This window comes from Kogia breviceps, chromosome 9 (assembly GCF_026419965.1).
Source record: "Kogia breviceps isolate mKogBre1 chromosome 9, mKogBre1 haplotype 1, whole genome shotgun sequence".
Classification (NCBI taxonomy): domain Eukaryota; kingdom Metazoa; phylum Chordata; class Mammalia; order Artiodactyla; family Physeteridae; genus Kogia; species Kogia breviceps.
This window is the reverse complement of record NC_081318.1, coordinates 61,554,223-61,568,313: the sequence shown is the minus strand read 5'-3', so window position 1 is coordinate 61,568,313 and position 14,091 is coordinate 61,554,223. Positions and strand designations below refer to the sequence as shown.

Below are 14,091 nucleotides of genomic sequence, written 5' to 3'. Positions count from 1 at the left end.
TATGAGGTATGATGCTATATGTTACATGTATGGTACCTTAAAGGAAATGATACTGTATATCAAGTATTCATGCATGGTGTATTAACTAAGCTCAGACTGTTAAAACTGTTATATTGTGATGATAGATGTTTACACATTGAGTTTAAAAATAATCTCTCCAAAAGCAACTTAGTTTTTATTAAGCTGGGGGAAAAAGCATCTGTGTAATTGTTTATTTAATGGTTTAAAAGTTAAAATTCCAAATTTTATTTGTTTTTTTAACATGTCAGCCAAGAAAATACATATCTGTCATATTTGCTGTCTCATAAGTATGCCAGAAATAAGTGTATTGGGTGAAATTGAATAGCGCCAAAGACTGAATTTAACTGGAAGAGATTGCTTAAAATGGGAAGGCACTCAATTCTGTGAGAAACTCTAAGCTTTTTTTCTTATCCTATCCTACTATCTTATTCTATTATCAGGAACTTTGTCTCCCAATACATGTAAATTCTACATCTCTGATTGAAGATCTAAACCATTTTCTGTTTATATAGAAATAATTTCTTATATTAAGGCCTGCAAGTTGTTTATTAAATACATGTGTTATTGCCTAACATTTTGTCTTTCTTGTAGTTTTACTATACATGTCTGGGAAGTAAAACTCCCACTTAATAGCCTATAAAGTCTGCTGATGTATCAGCAGTTGCATTGACATTATTAGATGCAAGTAAGCCCTACCCTGACTATTAAATAGAATTGAATCTAAAAAATATAAGAGGAAGGAACACTTCCAAACTCATTTTATGAGGCCAGCATTACCCAAACCAGACAATGACACCAAAAGAAAAAAAAAGTCACAGGCCAATATCCTTTATGAACACAGATGCAAAAATCCTCAACAAAATATTAGCAAACTGGAATTCAACAATACACTAAAAGGATCACACACCACGAACAAGTAGGATTTATTCCAGGGATGCAAGGATGGTTCAACATCCACAAATCAATCAATGTGATACATCACATTAACAAAATGAAGGACAAAATTCATACTGAACTCAATAGATGCAGAAAAAGCATTTGACAAAATGCAACATCCATTTATGATAAATAGAATTGGATAAGCTTATTCATTCTAATAAGTGCATTGACTCTATTCATTTTTCTTGTAGTTGAAATTAACATTGGTGTTCCTAGCATCTCTTTTTTAGTTTCTGAAAATTATTCCTTTTAACCTGAATTTTTTCCTTTGTGTTTATTTTAGAGGTTGGGGAGTGGAGAGTATATAAACAATGAAATAAAATCTACTCCCTTTTAACTATGCCCACATATATACACAGGGGGATGGGAGTTAAGGGTGATAATTACTCACAACATTCTTCCTCTGGACTTGGAGTTATTGATAATTGAGAAATACATACAATAGAGACACGGAGATCAGAGCGTCAGCATTACTATTAGTAAAGCTGAATGCAGCTTGGACCTGCAACCCCAACTAAGTTTCCTGGTACTAGCATTCATGTCTAGACTTTGGACTTTCTCACAAAACAGAACCTTCCAGCTGCAAGGGACGTTACTCACTACTTCCCATCCTTAGATCTCTAATAGTAAGTATGTAGAAGATGACGTCACACATGCATAGGACTTCGAACACATTAATTCTACCCACTCAGGAAACATGGACCAATGGATGTTAGACTATTACCCCCATCATTTAGGATAAATCTAAATCCTCCTCCTGTGGAGAGGACTGAATAAGGGGAGAAAAGAGATACCAAAGGTTATACACTAGTAGAAGTATCATAGAAATATGAAAGCAGGGGTGTACTTGTTAAAGAAAATGGAAATGTCAATCAACATCCTTGTTGGAACTACAGTCATTGATCAGTTGCAACCACAAGTTGGCCAAGGATACAAGAATTTGGCAAAAATCAATGGAAGCATCCTATGAGCTTCAATTTGCTATATGGAATTTCCAGTAGATAATATTGTGCATTTGGTTATTACAGTATTTGTAAGCACATACCCTTCATATCAGTAATAGTTAGAATAAACTTATGTACATATATATATATACACACACACACACTTTTTTTTCAGGGTCGATTGTTAAACACTTTTCAGCAAACTAATGAGTACTGTCCTTTCCCTTCATTTCCTTCCCTCTGCTGGGTCAGTTGGGTACTAATCTCTTTGATTCTACTTTCTAAACATTTCTTGGAATTGTTCACTTCTTTGCATTCCTACTGCTGATGCTTAAGAGCCCTGTCTCTTATTTTACTAAGTTTCCTCATAGGTCTCTCAGTCTCCAGGCTTGCTTCCCTGCAAAATTAATTCTTCACACGGTCACCAGAGTGATTTTCTTAAAATGAAAATGTAATCATGTCATTCCTCTGCTTAACATTGTTCACTGGCTCCTCATTGATTTCAAGATAGTCTAAACCCTTTAACACAGCAGAAAAGAAAGTGCCTACTTATCCTCTGCTCCCTGCACTTCCAACCTCCGTGTCACAGTTTGGGCTGGGTGCCCTCTTTGCAGGTCTCTTTTATAGATATTATCATGTTGCATTGCTGTTGCCTTTTTTTGTCTAATATTTTGTTATAAAAATTTTCAAACATACACAAAAGTTGACAGAATTATATAGCAAACCCACTACCCACCATCTAGATTCCACAATTAACATTTGATCTATAATGTTTGACATATTTGCTATATCATAATATTCATCCATCTACCCATCCCTCTATGCATCTTCTGTTTATATAATGCATTTCAAAGTTGCAGACACCAGTACACTTGCTCCCAAACACTTCAGCATGATCTTATTAGCTAGAGTTGGATATTTAACTACTTGAAAATCGTTTTGGTAAAATTTGTCGTTGCCTTTTTCTTACCTATCTCTTCCACTAGGCTGAAGTGACTGTGTCATTTGTTTTCTACCCAAAACCAAAGAAGATACAGTATGCCTCACACATAGTAGGAACAAGGTTAACGTTTCTTAAATGAATATGTTTCAGATTTCATCAGATGTTAGTTTCTTGATTCATATATCAAAGTAATTTTGTCACTCCTTTGACTCATCTTGTTATTCCCCTACCCAGAAAATTTGTAGACAGCAACTTGCATTCTACCTATTCAGCATCCTAGGGAATTAAGAATTTTAGTCTGTTTATGATAGCAGACAAACTCTCTCATGGTGTCTTTCTACAAAGCCCCACAAGGTGGTGCCCAAATATCTTTTTTTTCAAACAGTAGTCCCTCAAGACCCATGGTCAGTACTCACTAATTTCTGTTAGTATTTGGCATTTCTGAATTTGGTTAATTATTGTAATGGAATATTATACATATAAATATAAGTAAGAAAAATTACTTACATAAATAAAATTCTACATGTGTATTTCCAAATCTATGGCTCTGGATATAAAGAATGAATAATGATGTTAGGTACCTTATATTTGTGTGAGCTGTATATCATTAAAATGTTTTTCACACCCAAAATAGTAAAATATGAATTCATCTCAAGTCCTATTTGCTGTAAACTTTGTCCACGAAAAACTTACCTTTAGTACAGAATTTAAAAGGACAGAGGAAGAAACAAACTATTGTACAGGAGGAACTATGTAATTTAGATGTAACTCAAAAAATGATGACTCTGTTACCTCAACTGGGGACAATGTTGTGTGAACCAGAGTTGTAAAGTGTTGACATAATGTGCGATAATAAGTTACTTAATGTTCTTAAAACACTTTAGTTCCAGGAATTTGATTGATTTATTTAAAAAACTTTCCTTGTTGAATATTCTTATTAAATCCCAAATGGACTGACCAGAAAACTCAAATGGATGTTGAGTTTCTGCAACTTTTTATTCATGCAAATGATGATATCTAACCATATCACTAGCTGTATTTTGATCAGGTATCAATAACATGCACAGTAACCACAGTTTACTCAAATCAGTATAACAACAATCCCAGGCTACTCTGGCAAACCTGCTCAAACCTAGAGGAGAAAGTTCTTCAACTCAGGGCTCTCATAAATGGTGTTCATTGCCTTTGATGGCCCAGGCACTGAGATTTACACAGTGAGAGATGAGACTCATTATGTGCTGGAATTTAGCCCATGATAATTTGTCTTAAGCCATTTGCTACTAAGGGAAAATTCCTATTTTTCAAACATAAATTGTTGGCCATATAACAGGTTCCTTTTTCTCCTGCTCTGGCACAAGCCTGGATGGTACCAAGGCCTAGAAACCTCCTGGGGTATTTAGGGATAATGAAAGATGACCAGCTGATGTACAAAGATCTAAACTTTGTTCCCTCACTATCTCACAGGATGATCTTTGGGTGAGTCTCAAAACCTGCCCTCTATTTTATGACCTGTGAAGTGGAAGAATCAAATAAAAGTGGTCTCTAAGTTTCTTTCCAGTTCTAAGATTTGATGTTTTTATTTGTCCCCAATAAAAGAAAAGTCTAAATACCATCTAGAGGGGAATGAAAGAACTCACCAAGATACAATACAACACTTTCTAATACCTGAAAATAAAATCAACTAAATGAAAAATAGAAAATATTTACCCCTTTAAAAGCAAAGTTTGGTCAAGGCTTCATAAATAGATCAGGGGTCCCCAACCCCTGGGCCGCACAGCAGGAGGTAAGCGGCGGTCAAACGAGTGAAGCTTCATCTGCTGCTCCCCATCGCTCCCCATCGCTCCCCATCTCTCACATTATAGGCTGAACCATCCACCACCACCCCCCACCACCCCATGGAAAATTCGTCTTCCACGAAACCGGTCCCTGGTGCCAAAAAGGTTGGGGACCGCTGAAATAGATCCTATCGTTTCTTTTTGGGTGGATTCTGCATGAAAATGTTAAGACTTCTTTATTCACTGAAGGGAATAATTTTTTTAAAAGTTGGACAGTCAGACCTATGATAGAGCAAGACCTGTCTACTTTCAGATATTTCTTAGAGAGGAAAATTGTAAAAATTTCCAGATAGCACCCTGATTTTTTGTCATAAAAAATCTGCTCTTAGGAAAGAATTAACAACACAGAAAGAGAAAATATAAATATTGAAGGAAAATTTTAGAGAAAGATTTTAATTGTCATAAGGTTGGTACAACTGGGGGGACTTCCCCTGTGGTCCAGTGGTAAAGAATCTGCCTTACAATGTAGGGGATGTGGGTTCAATCCCTGGTTAGGGAACTAAGATCCCACACACCACAGGGCAACTAAGCCCGTGTGCCACAACTACTGAGCTCGGCGCCTCAATGACAGCCCGTGTGCCGCAAACTACAGAGCCTGCGCGCCACAACTAGAGAGAGAAAATCCACACGCCACAACTAGAGAGAAGCCCTCGCTGCAACGAAAGATTCCGCATGCCCCAACGAGGCTCCCGTGTGCCGCGACTAAGACCTGGTACAGCCAAAAATAAATTAAATAAATAAATAAATCTTTTTAAAAAAAGATTGGTGCAATGGGAATTTATGCTGTCACTGCGGTCTAGTGCACTACGTGTTGCATATGTGACTCAACTATTCAGGCGGGGAACCAAATGATAAATAATAAAGCAACATATATCAGAGAGTACATAATACAAAAAAATTGTGTAAAGGGAATGTGGAAGAGTCAACTTAATCAGAATTTGGTGAGGGGAGGGGTACTAGGGTCATGCTGCTCTAGACTTAAGGGATGCCACATTTCCTACATTTTATTACCAAGGATCATTTTCAGGGAGATCAGCTCGGCGCTTTGTGTCCACCTAGAGGGGTGGGATAGGGAGGGTGGGAGGGAGGGGGATGCAAGAGGGAGGGTATATGGGGATATATGTATATGTATAGCTGATTCACTTTGTTATACAGCAGAAGCTAACACAACAATGTAAAGCAATTATACTCCACTAAAGATGTTAAAAAAAAAAAGGATAATTTTCATTTCCTTGTTGTTGAATGCTTTTAATCCTTCCCTTAGTTAATAAATAGGACCAATACCATTTTGGTGGTTTTCTAATTTACTGTGAATGACATGAGAGAATGTCTGTCATACTTTTGGAGCCAAGAAGGATAATGGATCACAGAAATTCAGAGCTTTGGGGCAAGTGTTAGAAATACTACTGTATCAACATTTTATACTGAAAAAAATAGAGGGGGACTTCTAAGGACAAACTTCTCCAAATTGGGTAAAAAGGACATTGGCTTGTCCCTTCTCAGTTGAAAATGTTCTTTTCTTCTCTGGGTGAGCAGTATGGGAGGTAGAAATTGGGAGAAGATTGTGAAACATTAAATTATACCTTGGTCTTGGTATAATTAACCAATGCCTCATATGTTACTATGAGACAAGTTTGTGCTGATACGTTACTAGCCCTTTTCGTGTTTCTATAACCTCAGTCAGAGAACACCTTCCAATATATACAAGTCATTCCAGATTTTGGTTCCTTTTAAATGATCCTAGAACCCCAAAATACCATCACTGTTGAAATGGAGACCTTGGCCCTGGTACCAAAACAAATAAAGCCAACACAGATTCTATATGGTTGAGAATTTTTAAAAAGTTAAAAAAAGATTTCCTGTCTAGCAGGGCTTTGAAGGAGAGCAATCTGTTGTATCTGGGGTCTCAGGTGATCGATGAACACTAAAAAAATTACTTCTAATTATCGTTCTACTTACTCTAGGCCACCCACAGCAGGAATAGCAAAAATAGTGTATTTTTTCTGTAAAGACTTTGCTACAGAACAACTGTCAGAAAAGCATGGACTCCAAGTTGCCTTTTTCCAGTCATCACTGTTATCTATGCTCTTTTATTTGGTCTGTGTGTGTAGCAGTTCAAGCCCATCCTTAAAGTTAAGATTGCAGCCTTCAGCCATGGTGCATTGTTTCTCTGAGTGCAAATCTAATTGTTTTATATACACTGACAGAACAGAAGATTTTCTTTTGAGTCATCTACCAAATCAACTTAGTGCTGATTGCCACCCCTTGTGAGAGCTGGCAAATCTTAGGTTTGGGTCACCCTATCTGGCTTTGGGGTACAGGGAGGAATGAATGAGTAGGCAGGCTTCTGACCCCTCACCTATTTCAGTCAGAACAGTTCTAAAGCAGGAGGGCTTTAATCCATTTCTTGCCTCCAGACTCACCTGTTTGCATCTTTGAGGTATTGTTTTTCTGTAATTTGTTAATCTACCCCAGGAAAAAGAGTTGATCTTCTGAAAAATTGACACTTCTTTGTCCCATGATTCTCTCCTCACAAAAGTGAAAGGTGTGGCTAACATCCAGAGGCTCTTTAGGATATATATGTGGTTGCTTCCTGAGAAATTACATTGTTGCTTCTGCGATATATACACTATTACGATTTTTCTATTACCAAAGCCCCACAGAACTTCCTTAGTTCCTCAAAACCTGCTGTGTGGTGAGGAGACAATGAAGACATTCACATTCACATGGATGCCTAATTTAATGATACAACTGTGGTTACAATTGAGCCTCTGTGATCAGATAGACCTGAGTTAAGATCCCATTCTGGCATTCTGTAGCATTAGTATGACAGTGGGCAAGTTACTGGACTCCTCCCTGCCTCAACATCCTTATCTGTAAAACACAAATTCTTGCAGCACTTACTGTAAGTAGATGGTTTGCTTTTGGAGGGTTAAATCCCATAATGTGTGTGAAGCAGTTAGCACAGTGCCTAGCATCTGGTAAAGAGTTCATGAAATGGAAGCTATTATTGTCACAATAAGCAGAGCCATAAATGTTAAAATGTCTTTCTAAGAAAGCTGATTCTAGATAATTATAACATGAACATTTACATTGCTTTCTCTGATCGTCTTGCTATTCTCTATCCTTGAGGCAGTCTGTAGCGAAGCCCGCTGCTAGTTGCGTTAAGTGTTGCACAAACACTGACTTAATGTGGGCTGTAACCACAGGTAGAAAATAGGAAGAAAGAGAATGGAATCACTACAGTGACCACCTTTCCTGGACAGAGACCTCAGAATATTGAGGTCCTCCCTTTCATGTTACAGTTTGACAGGATCTTGATGAATAATTAAATTCACTCCCTCATTTCATAAGTGGGAAACTGAGGTCCCCATGTTAGAGACAGAACCAGGACTAAATTCAGATCACTCTTCCACTATATATTCTATACATTTTATTATGAAAAATTTCAAAAATCACAAATGTAGAAAGACTAGAATCATGAACTTTTATATACTTATTGCCCAGCTTCAATAATTATCAACCCATTAACTCTCTTGAAAAACCAGGTTTGCATCTGGGTCTGGTATGACTTACCCTCTTTCACAGAGCTCTTCAGAAATAGTATCTTACAGAGCAACCCCCAGGCAAAAGAATAGAAAGAGGACATGGCATGAGAAACAAAGGCATGCTGTAAATAAATGTCTAAAACGTAGAAAATCTGCCCATTTTTACAACAGCCTGGAAAACACAGACTTGTTATGAAAGGACACTGTTCCTTTAAATTACTTACTGATCTCACCCAGATCTTGCACCCTGGTCAAATGCCTGACCACTCTTGCTTTAATTTAATCAAAAAAACATGAGTAGAAGATTACAAAAGATCCAAAAGCAAAGACAATTTTTATTTCCCATGGAACAGAACAATATCAAATAGCCAACTCATTCCCCAACAATGGTCCTTGCTGTTGGCATTTGCTTAACCAGTCTTTAATTCCTGTTTGAAAAACTTTATAAGGTAAGACGTAACCGTTTTGTTTTAATCACTTGAAATCAAATAGGACATCTAGGAACTGTGGAAGACTAAATGGTTTACATACTTATCATGTGAAGAAAGCTTATCAAATTTTTTTATCCTCTGCTACTACTTTAAGTGCATTATCAGGGAAATATGAATAATTGTTAAAATGTAGAAATTTAAATTTTATTTTAAAGTTGTTTTTAAATTGATTTTTAATTTACAGCTTACTACATAGAATTTCAATTATGTTAATATCTTTGGGGACATCTTTTCTTAATTTGGAACAAGTTTTTATAGTTTAGTATTAACTACAGAGTTCTTTATAACATGGTAAGTTTAGCAATTTGAAGAGTACTCGATCATGTTATTTTCATGGCAAAACAAATGAGATGCAAACACTGTGAATAAAATTAGTAAACTGCTGAAAGATAATTGTACTTCTGAAAAGTCATAAAGTCTCTTGGATTTATTGATCCTGATATTTACCCCAAATAAATTTTAGGCAAAAAAGCCAAAACTATGGCATTTGGTTAAAGATGATCATTGTTTCTACATTTATAAAATGTAACCTATAGTAAGCATAGAGGTTTATATTTCTTTTATTTAACTAATGGCATTGTCCCCCGAAACCTATTTTGCTTGTATGTGACATGTAAATGAGAGAAAGGTGAGAACTATGAAAAACTGAGGTGAAATAAAACATGGCAAAAGTGACAGAAATGGGCAGGCTCTTTAGATACCAAACTAATAAAGAAGAAAGAGATTTCAGGGAAGTATTAGAACTGAAAAACTGAAGAAAGTTGTAAGGGTGTCCTCTGGCTAATATCAGAAAACAGAAAGAAATAGTATGACTTTGGTTTGGGAGAACTAAAAAAATGTCAGAGCAAAGAGTAATAAAATATGAAATATTGTGATTACTGCTAATGAATCAGTTGTATTAGGGAACAGTGTATATACAAGGCGTCGGGTATGAATTCATAATTTTATGCCAACAAATTAAATGAGCAAGTGCTTAGTTCTGGGAAAGATGTGTTTATTTAAAGCCAGCATTTCTGAAGCCCAAGATGAGGCCTGAAAATGAGAAAAATGTGGTTTTCATCTCAGGGTCCTATATGGGAATCCCCTTATGTTTTTGAAGAGTTGTCTTGCTCTACAAGCTACAAGCTTGCAAAACCTCTCTTGTTCTCAATGAAATTAAATTTTCAGTCTCTTATTTCCAGAACTTCTGAGAACTTCCTTACGTATGGGGTCAAAAAAAGAGAGAAGGCATATGTAATACTATGGACATGATATTACACCTTTTTCCACTCTGAAAATGCAATAGCAGCTGTGTTTTGCTACATAGCCTTATCCTTATACTAATCTTCAGTGTTAAAGTTATACAGCCTCCTGTATTCTTCTCCTTGGTTAGCAAGGGATTACTTGGAGAGACATATCCTCGTTGTTTTCTATTTCCTCAGCACACTTCTCCTCCTCCTCCTCCTTCTTCTTCTTCTTTATTTAACACTCAGCTATCTCCACATCTTAGCATACCTGGTCTGAAGAGCAGTTGACATTTGGTCAATTACACTTGAGGCACTTGCCAAGAGAGATGCTTGGCCATAGTGATACAAAGTCAGCTTAATAAAATTCCTGCTAGTTGATGCTATTCGAGGAGCCATCTACTGGTCCATCCCCAAACCAACAGCTTTGCTTCTCATTGGGGCTTCTCCATCTGGCATGTATGAAAGAAGTCAGTCACCCATCTCATTCCTCACTGCCTTTGCATATATTTCCACCCCCTATTCAAAGTCTGGAAAAATCATGCTCACAATTTCCCAGTTACCATTCCATGAAGGAAAGGTGCCAAAGAAGGAAACTGCTACTCCTTTTCCAGAACTTCTGAAGTCAATGTACTTTAAACAGGCAAGCATTTTAAACCATGCAGAACATTGGTTCAAAATAAGCTTTCTTGTTTCCATTCTAGGGTATACTGAGCTAGCCACACAGGAGTCTTCTCTTGCCAGGGAAGCCTGTGGGTTTAAAAGGCATTTGATACATAGCTGGGCATACTGAGTGCTAAGGTTTGCTGAAGGTTTAAATACAGGAATAGATTTTAAATTGTTAATCTATCCAGAAAAATAGTTTCACAGGGATGTTCAGAGGGGATTGCTTCCTGATTTCAAGTTCTCTTTCTGTGCAGTAGTTCTTCCAGCTAACACTTAGAAAATCTGTTAGTTTTGCTCTCATAATCTTTTTTTTTTGGCCTAGTTTTATTTTTTATTAAAAAAATTTTTTAACATCTTTATTGGAGTATAATTGCTTTACAATGGTGTGTTAGTTTCTGCTTTACAACACAGTGAATCAGTTATACATATACATATGTTCCCATATCTCCTCCCTCTTGCGTCTCCCTCCCTCCCACCTTCCCTATCCCACCCCTCTAGGTGGTCACAAACAACCTAGCTGATCTCCCTGTGCTATGCGGCTGCTTCCCACTAGCTATGTACCCTACAGTTGGTAGTGTATATATGTCCATGCCACTCTCTCACTTTGCCCCAGCTTACCCTTCCCCCTCCCTGTGTCCTCAAGTCCATTCTCTAGTAGGTCTGTGTCTTTATTCCCGTCTTGCCCCTAGGTTCTTCATGACCGTGTTTTGTTTTAGATTCCATATATATGGGTTAGCATACAGTATTTATTTTTCTCTTTCTGACTTACTTCACTCTGTTCTCATACTCTTTTGATTGACTGGATATGCAGCTGTAGTACAGCTTGGAACTCTGGTGGAGCTGAAGTTAACAAAGTAAACGTAGAAAATGGGGTTCTATGGAAACAGAAGGGCAATTCAGTTTTTGACTTGACCTCTGAAGTCACTGAAATTGTGCATGTAATATTAAGACAGAAATGGTGGTGGTTCTCTACAACCCTGTAAAAATATTGGCGTGGTCAGGAATTAGTTACAATGAAAACGAATGAAATAACCTTGCAGGAATCTGATACTACCTCGGAGAAGGTGGAAAAGTCAAACAGACCCTGTGATTGAACAATAGTCATCATATAGAGTGGGCCTGAAATGTTTTTAAATGGCTGTGCGCCTCCTGCTCCCCATAATATAATGGGAAATTCAGACTACTTGGATGTAATTCTTTGAATATACAAAAATATTCATTAATAGATGTTTGGTTGTGTTGCCGTGATCTATTTGGATTAGAATCTTTAAAAATCTCAATGTGGATAATTTTTTATAAAATTTTATAAAATTTTCTCTTGCCACATGCCAGTCTTCAATACCACTGGCTTGAAATTAAAAGTGGCAAACTCTATATTTTATTAAAGTATTTATAACTGATTTTGCTATTAAAGGTGATACACGGCAGATGATTTTTCACCATCGACCATAATGTGGAACAGACATTTTGTCTTGTATCTCCTGCTTTTGCCAGCTTTTATGAGTCAAACAGCATATGGACAAAGAAAGAAAGGATCAAAGTCCCATTTACTTGCAAGGAAAAGTCTCCAGGTTAAAAAAATGTTTTTCTCTGTCTTTATTAGTTTTAGCCTCTTAAAACCCTAATATGAATTTTTCCAAATAGCATTTGATGTAAATAGCAAGCCACATATTTAGGTATATATGTGATATTCTATTTTGATATGATAATAATGCACCTTCCAAACTTATAGAGCATACTTATAAAAACATCAGAATTTCTAGAGCACTCATACATTTATTATCTCATTTGAGCTTCACAGTAGCCTTGTTAAAATGGGCATGACAGAGATTGCCACTCTCATAGATAAAGGAACTGAGGCCCAGAGAGGTGAAGTGGCACACTCAAGGCCATAGGCAAATTAATTAGTAAGTCACAGAGCTAGGATTCAAACTTAAGTTCTCCCTGTTAGGTTTCTTTGTCCCCTACCACCGCTACAATGTGATGTGTAGTCATTTTCTCCCTTGATTTCAAAAAAGTTAAAAAAAAAAAAACTGCACCCAAACAAGATGGGGCCTCACCAATATGAGATACAGTTTGAGAATTAGGCAGAGTATTATTTACTTCTAGACAACTTTGCCTAGTGTTTGTTGAATTTTTAAACTATAATGTACTTTCTTTCCCTCTCACTTTAAGCCAGTTTTACTTTGGGAATATGCTCGGAATAGATGGTATTTTGTTTGCTTTTGATTTGCACAATTTTACAAGAGGAAAAGAATTTGTAGACTTAGAAAGAGATTTAGTTCTTTACAATGGAAGCCCTATCTCCGTAGTGCCTCTCTTTTTCACTTCCTTCTCCTCTCTGAAGCAAGCAATTCACGACCGCACCACCTCAGGCCTTTCCTTATGCAGATCTGTTTCACGAGTAAGGGCAAGCATTTCACCTAACCTGTTTGGCCTATTTCAGACCCCACTTGCTTCATAGATCTTGTCTTCGTTGTGGATAGCTCTGAAAGTTTTAAAATTTTTCTCTTTGACAAACCGAAAGATTTTGTAGATAGCTTGAGTGACAAGATTTTTCAATTGACCCCGGTTGGCTCCTTGAAATATGACATCAAACTGGCAGCCCTTCAGTTTAGCAGCTCTGTCCAAATTGATCCACCTTTTTCTTCTTGGAAGGCTCTACAGACTTTTAAACAGAGGGTCAAGTCTATGAATTTCATTAGGCAAGGTACTTTCTCTTATTATGCCATCGCCAATGTCACGAGGCTACTTAAGAGAGAAGGGTGCAAAGATGGTGTGAAAGTGACCTTGCTGATGACTGATGGCATTGACCATCCAAAGAATCCAGATGTTCAAAGTATTTCTGAAGACGTCAGAACTTCAGGAATATTATTTATCACCATTGGACTCTCTACTCTAGTCAATGAAACCAAACTTTGTTTGATATCTGGGAATCCACCCAGTGAACCCATTCTGCTGTTGAATGATTCAACCCTTGTAGATAAAATTTAGGATCACCTGGTAGGTACCTAATGGGTTGGTTTTGTATATATTTCTCACCATAATATTGATCATTTGTTTACAAATTCTGTAAGGATAGATAGTGGGTCAAAAAGATGAAAGGGAAAAAAATCCACCTTGGAAATGGAAAAGAAGAATCTCTCCCATGTGTCTCTCTACTTTCTTGATAGTTTATACCATGTAATCTGGGGAAGTCCCAGACTCATTCCCTGGAACTTTATTGTCAGCTACTGCTGAGGATTTTGGAAGGATTAATTTCCATTCATCCACCTCAGACTACTGTTTGTACATCCTGGGCTCATTGAACACTGCTGACTTATATTCGATTTGTAGTCAACTTGTGGTCTGCTATATTTGTACTAAGTTCTCCTTTTCTCATTACACATGTGCAGGAACATTTTTTGACTGTTTGTCTCACCTGTTGCCATATTATGCTCAAGTGAAGTTCACAGACTTCCATTAGAAAAAAACTCCTTGT

General features: G+C 37.0%; 2 protein-coding genes across 4 annotated transcripts in view; one reads left to right on the top strand and one right to left on the bottom strand.

Moving 5' to 3' along the window:
• The window catches only part of MIOS (meiosis regulator for oocyte development), a 325,043-nt gene that overhangs the window by 49,100 nt on the left and 261,852 nt on the right, over positions 1-14,091 (bottom strand). The gene's annotated exons all lie outside the window — the stretch shown is intronic.
• The window catches only part of COL28A1 (collagen type XXVIII alpha 1 chain), a 154,457-nt gene continuing 152,427 nt past the window's right edge, over positions 12,062-14,091 (top strand). Inside the window, 2 exon segments of the mRNA XM_067041636.1 lie at positions 12,062-12,173; positions 13,057-13,613. Of these exon segments, the coding sequence (XP_066897737.1) occupies positions 12,062-12,173; positions 13,057-13,613 (669 nt within the window).